The 16,305-nt window shown below is 44.5% G+C and overlaps 1 protein-coding gene across 1 annotated transcript; it reads left to right on the top strand.

Annotated features, from left to right (window-relative positions):
- The first annotated feature begins 224 nt into the window (after window positions 1-224).
- Window positions 225-8,124, top strand: LOC115073700 (gastrin/cholecystokinin-like peptide). The gene is made up of 3 exons (XM_029572332.1): window positions 225-295; window positions 6,002-6,220; window positions 7,808-8,124. The coding sequence occupies exons 2-3, from the start codon at window positions 6,004-6,006 to the stop codon at window positions 7,927-7,929; spliced, it is 339 nt and encodes a 112-aa protein (XP_029428192.1). The 5' UTR covers window positions 225-295; window positions 6,002-6,003; the 3' UTR covers window positions 7,930-8,124.
- Window positions 8,125-16,305: the final 8,181 nt, after the last annotated feature.

The following is a 16,305-nucleotide window of genomic DNA, read 5'->3' as shown; positions in this document are numbered from 1 at the left end:
AAGTGTGAAAACGAGGAGCCGCGCTGCCATTGCAGGACCTCCCTGTCTGAAGGCATCAGCCTGCCGGGAGCTGACGTGAGGCCTACGGGAAAGCTTCTGTGAGCCTCGCACTTCAGATGCACCTTAATGTCTATTTCATGATTGATTCACAGAGGCCCCTTCTACGACTGCTATAAAAGATTGTCATTTAAAAAGGTCAAAGAGAAATTAAACACAGCTTTCCGGCTTGTTTGTTTCTGATTTTTGGCAGGAAGGAAGGAAGAGCCTTCCACTGGATGGATGGATTGGTAGCTGGGTGAGTACATCTTGGTCAATCATGTGTAAAGCACTGAAAACCCACGTCATAGCTTTATCCGGAGTGCTGGGTTGTAGGTTTATTGTTACTCTAGTACTTATCAACAAGGGTGCTTCATCCACTGGAAGGTTCTAGGGCAAGGCTTCCCAGACCTGCCCCGGGGATCCCATAGTCAGACGGGGTTTCAGGATATTCGCAATAAGAACATAAAAATGTCCAAGCTGGGTCAGAACGAGGATCCATCAAGCCCAGCCTCCTGTTTCCAACAGTGGCCAATCTAGGTCACAAGTACCTGGCAGCAGGATCCCAAACAGGAAATAGATCCCAAATATGCACAAGATAAATCTGCATACGTTGGAGCTCCAGCACATGCAAATTTATCTCAATCATATTCATTGTGGCTGTTGGGCCCCTATGGCGGTTACTTTTGGAGTCGAAACCTTGGCCTGTCTATTCAATATTTTAATATCTATTCAATATTCTTACAAGGAGGGAGGGAGGAAATCTTCTTAAATTTGCCGTTTGTCTATGTGGGATGATTTTCATCAGAGCCCCATGCAGGCGTCACACTGATGCACATAAAGCTGGAATACAGCACAAACAGCTTAAGAGCAGATCTTCATCAGAGCCCCATGCAGGCGTCACACTGATGCACATACAGCAGGAATACAGCACAGACAGCTGAAGAGCAGATTTTCATCAAAACCTCATGCAGGCGTCACACCTATGCACATACAGCAGGAATACAGCACAGACAGCTGAAGAGCAGATTTTCATCAAAACCCCATGCAGGTGTCACACCTATGCACATACAGCAGGAATACAGCACAGACAGCTGAAGAGCAGATTTTCATCAGAACCCCATGCAGATGTCACACTGATGCACACACAGCAGGAATACAGCACAGACAGCTGAAGAGCACATTTTCATCAAAACCCCATGCAGGTGTCACACTGATGCACATACAGCAGGAATACAGCACAGACAGCTGAAGAGCAGATTTTCATCAGAACCCCATGCAGATGTCACACTGATGCACATACAGCAGGAATACAGCACAGACAGCTGAAGAGCAGATTTTCATCAAAACCCCATGCAGGTGTCACACCTATGCACATACAGCAGGAATACAGCACAGACAGCTGAAGAGCAGATTTTCATCAGAACCCCATGCAGGTGTCACACTGATGCACACACAGCAGGAATACAGCACAGACAGCTGAAGAGCAGATTTTCATCAGAACCCCATGCAGGTGTCACACCTATGCACATACAGCAGGAATACAGCACAGACAGCTGAAGAGCAGATTTTCATCAGAACCCCATGCAGATGTCACACTGATGCACACACAGCAGGAATACAGCACAGACAGCTGAAGAGCAGATTTTCATCAAAACCCCATGCAGGTGTCACACTGATGCACATACAGCAGGAATACAGCACAGACAGCTGAAGAGCAGATTTTCATCAGAACCCCATGCAGATGTCACACTGATGCACATACAGCAGGAATACAGCACAGACAGCTGAAGAGCAGATTTTCATCAAAACCCCATGCAGGTGTCACACCTATACACATACAGCAGGAATACAGCACAGACAGCTGAAGAGCAGATTTTCATCAGAACCCCATGCAGGTGTCACACTGATGCACACACAGCAGGAATACAGCACAGACAGCTGAAGAGCAGATTTTCATCAGAACCTCATGCAGGTGTCACACTGATGCACACACAGCAGGAATACAGCACAGACAGCTGAAGAGCAGATCTTCATCAGAACCTCATGCAGGTGTCACACTGATGCACACACAGCAGGAATACAGCACAGACAGCTGAAGAGCAGATCTTCATCAGAACCTCATGCAGGTGTCACACTGATGCACACACAGCAGGAATACAGCACAGACAGCTGAAGAGCAGATCTTCATCAGAACCTCATGCAGGTGTCACACTGATGCACACACAGCAGGAATACAGCACAGACAGCTGAAGAGCGAATTAGTCCTTGCACTGGTTCTTTTCAACATTTTCGTGAGTGACATATATCGGAAGGATTGTCGGGGTTGCTTTTTTGCCGATGATACAAAAATCTGCAACAGAATAGTCAGCAAGGAAAGTGTGGAAAACATGAGGAGGGATCTATTGAAGTTTGAGGAAGATCTAGGGTCTGTATAGAAGGTGAAATACTTTGAAGCATGATAGAAGAGTGGGATTGGGGTGGAGGAGGATTGTATCTGATGACCTTAAGGTGGTCAAACAAGTGGAGAAGGCAATGGTAAAAGCCAGAAAGATGTTTGGGTGCACAGGGAGAGGAATGGTCAGCAGAAAATGGGAGGTGATATTGCCCCTGTATAGGTCCCTGGTGAGACCTCACTTGGAATATTGTGTACAATTCTGGAGACCCCACCTTCAAAAGGATAGAAACAGGATGGAGTGGGTCCAGAGGGAGGCTGCTAAAATGGTCAGTGGTCTTCCTTCTAAAGCATAGGGGATAGACTTAAAGATCCTAGAGGCAGGGCCAGTGCCTCCCAATAGGCGAACTAGGCAGTCACCTAAAGCACCAGCCATTAGGGGGCGGCAAAGAGCAACCATGTGGGGCCGCAATGGAGCCCATCCCACTCACAGCCAAGAAGAGAAGAGACTCGCAGGCCGCGAACAGCACCCATCCTGCTCACGACCGAGAAATGCAGAGTCTGTCTTGGTGCACCACGAGCGGCCCCTTGTTTGTGTGTGTGTGTGTGTGTGTGTGTGTGTGAGAGAGAGAGAGAGTGAGAGGGATTGTGTACGTATGAGAGAGCAATAGTGTTAGTAAGAGAGAGGGAGGGTGCATGTGTGAATGAAAGATGGAACCTGTGTGTTTGTGTAAGAGGGGGGGGGGCCTGACTGAGTGAATGAGGTCAGGGCCGGGGATTAGACCGGGGGAGGGGGCGCAAAGCAAAAGGTTCGCCTAATAGCCTTGGACCGGCCCTGCCTAGAGGAAAGGCGAGATAGGGGAGATCTGATAGAGACATTCAAATATCTCAAAGGTTTCCGTGCATGGGAGGTGAGCCTCTTTCAGTGGAAAAGAAGCTCTAGATTGAGGATTTAGGGGAATGAGGAAGAAAGGGGCAGACTCCATGGACAAATTTTGGATTTTTCTGCCCCCGGGCACTCTTGGTGCTTTTACCTCCCACCTTTTGTAAGGCTCTGTTACAGGTAGCAGGGGGCTGTTATCTGCTGACAGATTCAGCAGAGCCGGGAAGCAGCAACTCTCAGCCATCCTGCTGCCCCTAAATGTTTGGCACCCTAGGCACAGACATAATGGCTGCCTATTGACAAATCCAGGGCTGGTGGACTCGGGAGTAATCTTAGGAAATATTTCTTTACAGAGAGAACTCTGGGAACCTTTTTTTAAAAAAAAAAAAAACCCATAGAAAATAATTTTTTTTATCAGTGGAAAAATTACTTTATCTATTTTTCTCCTGTTTGTTTTAAAGTTTTTTATCCACTTTTTTTGTTATAAGATTTAAATTGCCAGGAAAAATAAAATACAAATTGAAAACGAAGGTCCCTAAAAATTAAGAATAAAGGAAAGGAGAAATAGGGAGTCTCACTTTTAAAATCAACTTACAGGATTGCTGAACATTGCTCTCTAAATCTGATAGAGGCACATCTGTAACTAGCTCTGCATGCCCACTACTCTTATAGAACGCATTTATAGAAGGTCTAATAGTTTGCATTTACCAATACATGTAAAGATCCATCTCTGCATTACACACACTCATCCAGCTCAAGCCACACACCTATACTTATAAACTAGAAAGAACTGTGTGTGTGTGTGTGTGTGTGTGTGTGTGTATGTGTGTCTGAGTGTGTATGTGTGTGTGTTCTGAGTGTGTGTGTGTGTTTGTGAGAGTGTGTGTGTTCTGCGTGTGTGTGTATGTGAGCACGCGTCTTGCTATTTGTAGACACATGTATACTTGCATATAAAATTACTGATGCACAGATTTATAAACAGATGTCTGTTTAGCAGGTGAACCCTGCAGTAAACAGCTCCTATTAGATAAATTTGAGACAAGTGAAATAATGGCAGAAGGGATTGCCAACTTTTTTTTTTTTTTTTTGCTTCACTCACTCACTCTCCCTGAATCTGGGGCTCCCACTGGCCCATGCGTTCCTGGCACATCAGCCTTCAGGAGCCTCTGCTTTCACGTTTGTGACATCTAGGAGATGCAGACTTTGTTTTCTGCCTTTTAAATCACTTTTCTGTACATCTGGCTGCCATCAGTCTCTGCCTGCCCTGCTGTTGATGTGAGTAGTGGTGGTTGTTTGGTGGAGGGGGGGGGGTTAGTTATTAGATTCTCTCCCCTGGAAAATCTGGCTCAAACCATTTTTGGGGTTCAAGTGAAAAAGAGTTGGGTCTCAGCCTCTGAACCCCCTGCAGCCTGACAGGTCAACCAAAAGCATCTCCAGGCGGGAAGCTGGTGTGAGCGTTCAGCTGGTCCCCTCTTCCGACTTGAGAGGGAGGGGCTCTCTAGGTGGAGCTTGGCAAGCTGTCTCAGGGGCTATAAAGCCCAGGAGCTAGGAGCCATCCCACACTGCCTGCACCCTCCTTCCTCAGCGGCTGGCATCCCCGACCTCCTGCAGGTAAGAGGTTTCTCTGAGATGGTTGCAGGCTGAGGCTCTCACTCTCATCTTTTCTATCCAGAAATACACAATTTTTATTTTCTTTCCTGTATTACTTCTACAATTCTGACCTCTTCCTTCTCTGGAATAAGAAAAGTATGTAAATATTCGCCTTTGCAACTATTTTATTCTCTACTCTCATTATTCCATTTGCTGGCAAGAAAGGGGAAAGTGCAACACATCAATATACACTTTTTTTCTTTTTTTCTTTTTTTTGGGGGGGGGGTGTTAAGTAGACATTTGAATGTAGTTAGTTACTTAGTTACAAATGAGAGCTGTGCGCAATCGGGATGCTGCCCGCTTCTTCCTCCTCTGCTGACTTTTTATTTGCAAGCTTTGGTTACTGTGCTGTGAACCTGGATGAGGAAGCTTGGGCTGTGTTCTTTCTTGGAAGAGACGTCACTAGCGTCAGCTCCGGGAGGACACAGCACCCGCACACAACATAGACTGTATTTTGTTAAAACACATTAAGGGGATACCAACAAAAAGTTCCTTTCTCACAGCAGGCTGAAGAAGAGAGATTTAAACATCTTTGCACTTTGCAAGTTAAAAATTCCTCTTTCATTGCAGTTTCCTGCTTTTTGAAGTTGCAGTGGTCAAAATAAGGACTTAGCTGTTGGTTAGCTCTCATATGTCCTCTTTTAGTTTGCTCCCTTCCTGGTATATATTTGTTTTAAAACTAGGTTCACACTTGCTTGGAAGCAAACACACTCTTTCCAGACGCTGTGATTCTGCTCTGCAGCTGTCAGTGCTGTCTTCCTGCTTTATATGTATGAGTGTGACATATGATGAAGATCGGTGTTGTGGTTATGCTTAATGTGTAGCAGAATCTAATAATTCGGGGGGTGACCCACCTGTTCATTTATACTTCCAGCACAATGAGAAGCAGGGCTGGAGCCTGGTTGCAGGAGCCTTTGCTCGCAGCTACTCAGGGATTTTGTCCTGGCATTACAGGACCGCAGGGTACAGCAATGCCACTGAACCACCAGGCTGCTCCTAGTGCCCGGACCTTGTAACGGAGCTCTCTCTCCTTGCAGGCATGACCAGGACCGTGTGGCTCGGCTTCTTGATTGCCCTGTTAGCCGGGGCCGGGCTCTCCAGGCCCATGGGAGGGGTTCACAAGCCGGACACTGCCTCAGCACAAAGCCAGGCCAGCAGAAGTTTGTCATCCGAGCCAGCACGGCGAGACCTTCTAGGCTCACTGTCTCAGGACCAGATGCTCTTCATGTCCAGATTCCTGCCAGAGATCTATGCAGGTAGGCAGCCGATTCCCTCCCATGTACTGCCACGCTAATAGGATGGGCAAATGGTTTAGCTTACCGTCCCTGCTTACGGTCAGATAACTAATACTCTGATTAACTAGAAAGAGAAAACCCGGCAGCAAGCTGCAGAACTGTGCTTTCATTGCCTTGAAAGTTTGTATCCTAAAATATTCATTACCTTATCCAAGTACTGCAGGAGCCCCTGCACACACACACCTAACACCACCCCACCAGAGAACAGGTACAGCACGGACAGCTGCAGTGCAAGCTACACACACCCTCACCAGAAAACAGGTACAGCACAGGCAGCTGCAGTGCAAGCTACACACACACACTGTCCCACTAGAAAAGAGGCAGAGACTGAGCGGCAGTGGTACAGGCTACACATACATACACATACACACACACACACACACATATGTACACAGCCCCATCACAGAACAAGTACAACACAGGCAGCAGCAATGCAAGCTACACACACACACTGTCCCACTAGAGAAGAGGCAGAGACTGAGCAGCAGTAGTACAGGCTACACACACACATGCACAGAACACAGCCCCATCTCAGAACAGGTCGAACACACCAGTAGTGCTAGCTCTACACACACACACACACACCACAGGTACAGCACAGGCAGCAGCAATGCAAGCTACACACACACTGCACCACTAGAGAAGAGGCAGAGACTGAGCAGCAGTAGTACAGGCTACACTCACACTGTCCCAGCACAGAACAGGTACAACACAGCAACAGTGCTAGCTACACACACCACAGTACAGGTACAACAGAGGCAGCAGCAGTGAAAGCTACCTACACACACTCACCACAGAACAGGTACAACACAGGCAGCAGCAATGCAAGCTACACACACTCACCACAGAACCAGTACAACACAGGCAGCAACAGTGCAAGCTACACACACACACACACACCACACACACACTGCCTGAGCAGCAGTAGTACAGGCTGCACACACACACACAGACACTCACCACAGAACCAGTACAGCACAGGCAGCAGCAATGCAAGCTACACACACACACACACTGCACCACTAGAGAAGAGGCAGAGACTGAGCAGCAGTAGTACAGACTACACACTCACTGTCCCAGCACAGAACAGGTACAACACAGGCAGCAGCAATGCAAGCTACACACACTCACCACAGAACCAGTACAACACAGGCAGCAACAGTGCAAGCTACACACACACACACACACTGTCCTACTAGAGAAGAGGCAGAGACTGAGCAGCAGTAGTACAGGCTACACACACACATGCACAGAACACAGCCCCATCACAGAACAGGTCGAACACACCAGCAGTGCTAGCTACACACACACACACACACCACAGGTACAGCACAGGCAGCAGCAATGCAAGCTACACACACACACATACACACACTGCACCACTAGAGAAGAGGCAGAGACTGAGCAGTAGTAGTACAGGCTACACTCACACTGTCCCAGCACAGGAGCGAGACAGGAGGGGCAGGAACATTACAAGCTTCTCTTGTAGGTTGGATGAAATTCTCACAGCTTTGCTTCTTATTTTCCTCTCCCGCTCCCTGTTTCTAGAACTGTCTAATAAAGATGGGTATTGGCACGAGAACGGCGTCCACCCCATGCACGACCGGGACTATGCTGGCTGGATGGACTTTGGGCGCAGGAGCGTGGAGGACACAGCCTCGGACGCCTGAGGTCGCAGCTCATTTCTACCACTCGCCAGGTGCAAGTTAACCAAAGCTGTCCTGAAGAGAGGCCCTAGCCTCTTGGCATAAGCCCCACCTGGCTTTGCAAACAATTTACATAGAAAAAGTTTTTAACGTTACTGCATATTCCTGCAAATGAAAAAGAACCCTCATTTTTAAAGAGACCATCTCTTTTATTTTTCTTCTACTGTTTTAAAATAAATTATTATAATACTGCTGTGTCTGTTTCATGCCTGCTTTATTTATTTAAAATTATTTATTAATCACTTTCCAGATCAAACTTCCAAAGCAATTTACAACAAAATGAAAACAATCACAGATAAATAATAAATAATGTAAAAACAATAATACAATCAATAGCTCCTTAATTACCAGCTGCCATTATCTTGAGCTATGTAATCATTCCATTAGGACTTCAAAATTACAGAGAAGGCAAAATTCCTACTAACAGTATATGGACTGGAATCGCTAAAACCACAGTCTGATCCGAGTTTTCAGATTCTTACAGAACCTCAGAATATCCCTTTCTTCCTTTAAACTCAGAGGAAGGGAATTCCATAAAACTGGAATCCCTGCTGAGAATGACCTTTGTTTTGTAATTGTTTCTTACAAAACGTTTTGATGTTTGGTAACTCAAGGGAGTACTTTTTTTTGTCAAGCACAAATTCCTCCTTGCCTCCTACCATTTTTTTAAATTTTCCTTTTAAATGATGGGCACATGGGCCATTCGAGGACTCGAATGTAAGCATTAGGATTTTACATTTGCGTGGCCTGTGCGCCAGGAGTCAATGTGGGCCCAATAGTAACGGCCTAGCTGAAGATCTTCTAGGGCATCTGGGGCAAAATACACATGAAGGGAGATTGAATTAGCACAAACAGCTTGAAACCCATGTGAGCCAAAAAAGAAACTGTGACCATCACTGGTGGTGAATCAGCTGCAAGAGCCACCAGCAGGGACAGCCAGGCGTGAGGATTCTCCCCTTCTCCTCCCCCCTGTCCCAGGTCCTCAGCCAGCCGGGCCTGAATCCCCGCCCCCCAGCATCCCAGGTTACTGCCCCCAGCCAGCCAAAGGGGCCGACCTAATATGTCTTGCTTTAAAGCCGCGTGCTGAAATTCAGGGCAGTTTCTTAGCGCAGGCGCTAAAATATAAAAATTAAACTCCTGATGCAGTAAGGAAATGGTACACTAATGCAACGGGAGTTAAAAACGTGCCTACAAACCTGAGTTAAAATGCATGCTCAGCACAGGCTGATCGCACATTGTAACTCAGGTGACAGGGACAGGATTTGTGTGTATGAAAATGCTTTTGGCGCAGAAAACATTTTTCGTGTGCATTAATCTCGACTGCAGGTCCCGGCGCCAAACTCCAGCTTCTGCCTAGAGACTGACACAAACGCCAGAAACTTTACTCCACCTCAGCCCAGGAGTAACATCTCCAGCACTAAGAAACAGAAGGTTACCCAGTGTGGCTCTCTGCACTGTGAGATAATAGCCAAAGCCATCCTCATTAGCATGGGATTTCCATACAAGGGCACTAAACACTAAAAACACTCCTTGGTGCATCGAAAGCACAGTTTATGGCAAAAACTGTGCCCACGACTGTAGGTCCAGCTGTGCGCTTTGCTGAGCACAACATTACAGGGGTAAGGGGGAAGTGGATTCAAACAGCAACTAAGGAGGGTCCTGACTTTTATGGCCTGGGAAACAGAGAAGCATGGGAGTAACCTACACATAAGAACATAAGAAATTGCCATGCTGGGACAGACCAAGGGTCTATCAAGCCCGGCATCCTGTTTCCAACAGAGGCCAAAAACCAGGCCACAAGAACCTGGCAATTACCCAAACACTAAGAAGAACCCATGCTACTGATGCAATTAATAGCAGTGGCTATTCCCTAAGTATAATTGATTAATAGCCATTGATGGACTTCTCCTCCAAGAACTTATCCAAACCTTTTTTGAACCCAGCTACACTAACTGCACTAACCACATCCTCTGGCAACAAATTCCAGAGCTTTATTGTGCGTTGAGTGAAAAAGAATTTTCTCCGATTAGTCTTAAATGTGTTACTTGCTAACTTCATGGAATGCCCCCTAGTCCTTCTATTATTCGAAAGTGTAAATAACAGAGTCACATCTACTCGTTCAAGACCTCTCATGATCTTAAAGACCTCTATCATATCCCCCCTCAGCCGTCTCTTCTCCAAGCTGAACAGCCCTAACCTCTTCAGCCTTTCCTTATAGGGGAGCTGTTCCATCCCCTTTATCATTTTGGTCGCCCTTCTCTGTACCTTCTCCATCGCAACTATATCTTTTTTGAGATGCGGCGACCAGAATTGTACACAGTATTCAAGGTGCGGTCTCACCATGGAGCGATACAGAGGCATTATGACATTTTCCGTTCTATTAACCATTCCCTTCCTAATAATTCCTAACATTCTATTTGCTTTTTTGACTGCTGCAGCACACTTAGCCGACGATTTTAAAGTATTATCCACTATGATGCCTAGATCTTTTTCCTGGGTGGTAGCTCCTATCATGGAACCTAACATCGTGTAACTACAGCAAGGGTTATTTTTCTCTATGTGCATCACCTTGCACTTGTCCACATTAAATTTCATCTGCCATTTGGATGCCCAATCTTCCAGTCTTGCAAGGTCCTCCTGTAATGTATCACAGTCTGCCTGTGATTTAACTACTCTGAATAATTTTGTATCATCCGCAAATTTGATAACCTCACTCATCGTATTGCTTTCCAGATCATTTATATATATATTGAAAAGCACCGGTCCCAATACAGATCCCTGAGGCACTCCACTGTTTACCCTTTTCCACTGAGAATATTGACCATTTAATCCTACTCTCTGTTTCCTGTCTTTTAACCAGTTTGTAATCCACGAAAGGACATCGCCTCCTATCCCATGACTTTTTAGTTTTCGTAGAAGCCTCTCATGAGGGACTTTGTCAAACGCCTTCTGAAAATCCAAATACACTACATCTACCGGTTCACCTTTATCCACATGTTTATTAACCCCTTCAAAAAAATGAAGCAGACTTGTTAGGCAAGACTTCCCTTGGGTAAATCCATGTTGACTGTGTCCCATTAAATCATGTCTTTCTATATGCTCTACAATTTTGATCTTGAGAATAGTTTCCACTATTTTTCCTGGCACTGAAGTCAGGCACAGCACAAACTACCATAAGCTTACTGGGCAGACTGGATGGACCATTTGGTTCTTTTCTGCCATGATTTCTATGTTTCTATTACATCAGCCACAGAGTTACTGGAAATGGCACCGCACCCCCATTTTGGACTTCTTCCTGCACAAGGAATCTGTCGCACCTTCGTGGCTTAGAATGACTGCATGCCCCCCGTTGAGTCCCTGTTTCAAGACTGCAGCACACACATTGTACACCCAGGCAGCTGGCGTCTTCCATTCCCCCTGGCTTGCTCAGTTGCAAAGAAACAACCAAGCACCAGCTACCTCCTGCCTGCCCGGCCCTCATTCCCAAATTCTGTGATGTGTCACTCTGGCTGACCTGGCAACTCATGGCTCGTTAAAGACCTAGCCAGTATTTCAGTAGACAATGCAGGCTCCGCCCACACCTTTATTTATTTATTTATAACTTTAACATTACATAGCCAAGAATGACAATGGAAAGGCATTTTCTACATAGAAATACTACGTAGAAGAAAAAAAAGAAGAAAAACCAAAAGAAAATAAAGTAATATAACAAGTTCCTTAGTCCACAATATTGGGGGGGGGAGAGATATTAACTACTAAGGGAGTAAAAAAAAAAGAAAAGGCTTAACTTGCGAAAAGCGTCGATGATCCTTTTATTATTGAACGCCAGTTCTTAAGGAGCTAAAGTTAGAGACTTCTTTTGATCAAGGAAAAAATGAAGTTGTTCAGGAAGAAAAGAAATACCAGAAAAGGTTATAATACATTCGCATGGGTATCTAAGAAGAAAAGTTGCAACCAATGACAAAACTTCCAGATGCATAACAAGAAATAAGAACATGCCTATACTGGGTCAGACCAAGGGTCCATCAAGCCCAGCATCCTGTTTCCAACAGTGGCCAAAAACTAAGTCTATTCCATGTAACCATTGCTAATGGCAGTGGCTATTCTCTAAGGGGCAGATTTTTTAAAAATACGCGGGCACGAACAAAAGTACGCTGGATTTTATAAGATATGCGCGTAGCCGCGCGTATCTTATAAAATCCGGGGTCGGCGCGCGCACAGAGCCCAGCGCGAGCTGCATGTTCCCTCCGAGGCCGCTCCGATTTCGGAGCGGCCTCGGAGGGAACTTTTCTTCGCCCTCCCCCCCAACCTAACCCATCCCCCCGGCCCTATCTAAAACCCCCCCCCCCCCTTACCTTTGCTGGCAAAGTTACGCCTGCTGAAAGCAAGCGTAACTTTGCGTGCATCGCCGGCAGCCCCGCTCCGTCCTCCGGTCCCGGGGGGCTGGTCTGGAGGCCTTGACCATGCCCCGGGCCGGCGCCACGCCCCCGAAAAGCCGCGTCATTTCAGGAACACCCCCGAACACGCCCCCTCCCTCCCCTTTTCGAAAGCCCCGGGACTTACACGCGTCCCGGGGCTTTACGCGCACCGGCGGCCTAGGCAAAATAGGCGTGCCGGCGCATGAGAGCCCTGCGCGCATAAATCCGGAAGGATTTACGCGCGCGAGCCTTTTAAAATCCGCCCCTAAGTCTACTTAATTAATAGCAGGTAATGGACTTCTCCTCCAATAACTTATCCAATCCTTTTTTAAATCCAGCTACACTAACTGCACTAACCACATCCTCTGGCAACAAATTCCAGAGTTTAATTGTGCGCTGAGTGAAAAAGAACTTTCTCCGATTAGTTTTAAATGTGCCACATGCTAACTTCATGGAGTTCCCCCTAGTCCTTCTATTATCCGAAAGTGTAAATAACCGATTCGCATCTACCCGTTCAAGACCTCTCATGACTTTAAACATCTCTATCATATCCCCCCTCAGTCGTCTCTTCTCCAAGCTGAACAGTCCTAACCGCTTTAGTCTTTCCTCATAGGGGAGCTGTTCCATCCCCTTTATCATTTTGGTTGCCCTTCTCTGTACCTTCTCCATCGCAGTTATTTCTTTTTTGAGATGCCGCAATCAGAATTGTATTCAAGGTGCGGTCTCACCATGGAGCGATACAGCAGCATTATGACATTTTCCGTTTTATTCACCATTCCCTTTCTAATAATTCCCAACATTCTGTTTGCTTTTTTGACTGCTGCAGCACACTGAGCCGACGATTTAAATGTGTTATCCACTATGACGCCTAGATCTCTTTCTTGGGTGGTAGCTCTTAATATGGAACCTAACATCATGTAACTATAGCATGGGTTATTTTTCCCTATATGCATCGCCTTGCACTTATCCACATTAAATTTCATCTACCATTTGGATCCCAATTTTCTAGTCTCACAACGTCCTCCTGCAATTTATCACAATCTACTTGTGATTTAATTACTCTGAATAATTTTGTTTTATCTGCAAATTTGATTTCCTCACTCGTCATATTCCTTTCCCGATCATTTATAAATATATTGAAAAGCATGGGTCCCAGTACAGATCCCTGAGGCACTCCACTGCCCACTCCCTTCCACTGAGAGAATTGTCCATTTAATCCTACTCTCTGTTTCCTGTCTTTTAGCCAGTTTGTAATCCACGAAAGGGCACCGCCTCCTAACCCATGACTTTTTAGTTTTCCTAGAAGCCTCTCATGAGGAACTTTGTCAAACGCCTTCTGAAAATCCAAATACACTACATCTACCGGTTCACCTTGATCTACATGTTTATTAACCCCTTCAAAAAGTTGAAACAAATTTGTGAGGCAAGACTTGCCCTGGGTAAAGCCATGCTGACTTTGTTCCATTAAACTATGTCTTTCTATATGTTCTGTGATTTTGATCTTTAGAACACTTTCCACTATTTTTCCTGGCACTGAAGTCAGGCTAACCAGTCTGTAGTTTCCTGGGTCACCCATGGAGCCCTTTTTAAATATTGGGGTTACATTAGCCACCCTCCATTCTTCAGGTACAATGGATGATTTTAATGATGGTTTACAAAATTTAACTATTAGATCTGAAATTTCATATTTTTTAGTTCCTTTGGAACCCTGGGGTGTGTACCATCTGTTCTAAGTGATTTACTACTCTTCAGTTTGTCAATCAGGCCTACCACATCTTCTAGGTTCACCATGATTTGGTTCAGTCTATCTGAATCATTACCCATGAAAACCTTCTCCAGAACGGGTATCTCCCCTACATCCTCTTCAGTAAACACCAAAGCAAAGAAATCGTTTAATCTTTCTGCGATGGACTTATCTTCTCTAAGTGCCCCTTTAACCCCTCCATCATCTAATGGTCCAGCTGACTCCCTCACACAGGTTTTCTGCTTTGGATATATTTAAAAATGTTTTTACTGTGAGTTTTTGCCTCTATGGCCAACTTCTTTTTAAATTATCTCAGCCTGTCTTATCAACATCTTACATTTAACTTGCCAACGCTTATGCTTTATCCTAATTTCTTCTGCTGGATCCTTCTTCCAATTTTTGAATGAAGATCTTTTGGCTAAAATAAGCTCTTTCGCCTCACCTTTTAACCATGACAGTAATCATTTTGCCTTCCTTCCACCTTTCCTTCTTTCTTATGTAGATTTAGAAACTTCCGGATAAATCCAAATACATTGCCCAAAAAAAGGGTGAGCTTTATATAAGTAAAATTTCAAAATCATATTTAAATTCTGTTCAAAAACAAATGAAACACAAACAATATACCCGTGTTCACAATTAAATAATTCAATTTTTTTTTAAATTCATACCACACTCATTCATTCATCTAGACATTCTACAATGTTAAAATTTCACTAGACAAATCAGTTACATTTTAACTTACAACATACACAAATATTGCTAAATGAATTAAAGGATTGGATTAATTCAAGAGATGTCAATTTACAGTTTGAGTTCAAAGAGGATAAATATAGCGTATCTTTTTTGGACATGAAAGTCTACAAAGAAATGGAGAGATTATATACCACAATTTATAGAAAACAGACGGACAGGAATACGACCTTAGAATTTTCAAGCTTCCATCCTAAACAATTAAAAGAAAACATACCTATAGGGCAATTTTTGCGATTGAGACGCCTTTGCACAACAGTGGATGAGTATAGAGAAAGATCCCAGGAGATGACAGCAAGGTTTCTAGAACAGGGGTATACCAAAAAGGTTACCAAGAGAGCGTTTAAAAGAGCGTTATACGCCAATAGAGACAACTTACTGGTAACAAAAATAAAAGAGCCTTTAACTAGAGTGGTGTGTACACTCCCTTTTTCTCATTTGGGTTTTAATATCAAGTCCATTGTGAATCAATGTTGGTCAGTACTGCAGGACGAAGGGGTGTTTCGAGAATTACCAATCTTTGCATTTCGCAAGAATAGGTCTTTGAGAGATATATTAACCTCTTCGGCATTGCAAAGTCAGTGTGATGTTCAAGAGAATAGAGGACAGTTTGTATGTGAAGGATGTTTGGCGTGTCCATATGTACAACAGGTACAACATGTATATGTTCCATCTATTGGTGAAACATATTATTTACCTAGACATTTTAATTGTAAGTCAGCTCAGGTAATATATATGATCACTTGCCCTTGTGGGTTATTCTATATTGGGCAGACGAAAAGAGTAATTAAAGTTAGAATTTTGGAGCATATTAGTAACATCAGGATTAAAAAAGAAAAAGCGCCGTTGGTTAATCATTGGCTCAAGAAAGGACATAAGGTGGAAGATTTGAGATTTTGTGTTCTTTATCAATTGACATTGCAAAGAGGAGGAAATGTATCAAGGATTTTAACCCAAAAAGAACAGCGCTTTATATATAGATGGGGGACAGTAGAACCAGGGGGGTTGAACCATGAAATAGAATGGAGTATTTTTCTGTAAATGTGGAGAGATAGCGTTGAAAATGTTATCGGTGGAAAACGTTTTGACGATTTAATGACATGGGGATGTTACATGAAAAGTAGCTGTATCATGCTATTTGTAGTGGGGAGTGGTTAGATGATGTAATCACGCAGAGAGGTTTAAAAATGAATGAGGGCAGGAAGGGATTTGTGCGCAGTCGCGGCGTTGTTTCGCTAAGAGGAGATGTTTGAATTATGGCGGTTTCTGTGAAATGAAGTAAGTAGTACTTGTTCTGTGATGGGTGAAAAGGCATATAAGAATGTTTGTTTAAAGAATTGTGGTGTTTTAATTTCGTCATGTCTTTACAGAGAGAGGCTCGGTTAAAAAGAAAAAACTGTGGATATGAGTAGTGGTTGGATAAGAGCA

This window comes from Rhinatrema bivittatum, chromosome 12 (assembly GCF_901001135.1).
Source record: "Rhinatrema bivittatum chromosome 12, aRhiBiv1.1, whole genome shotgun sequence".
Classification (NCBI taxonomy): domain Eukaryota; kingdom Metazoa; phylum Chordata; class Amphibia; order Gymnophiona; family Rhinatrematidae; genus Rhinatrema; species Rhinatrema bivittatum.
This window is presented reverse-complemented; position numbering and strand designations above follow the sequence as displayed.

What these genes read in the sequence shown, in the direction of transcription:
- LOC115073700 (XM_029572332.1), top strand. Translation starts at nt 6,004, where the DNA reads ATGACCAGGACCGTGTGGCTCGGCTTCTTGATTGCCCTGTTAGCCGGG. An exon ending in CCTGCCAGAGATCTATGCAG is followed by an intron (nt 6,221 to 7,807) that starts GTAGGCAGCCGA and finishes CCCTGTTTCTAG; the next exon opens with AACTGTCTAATAAAGATGGG.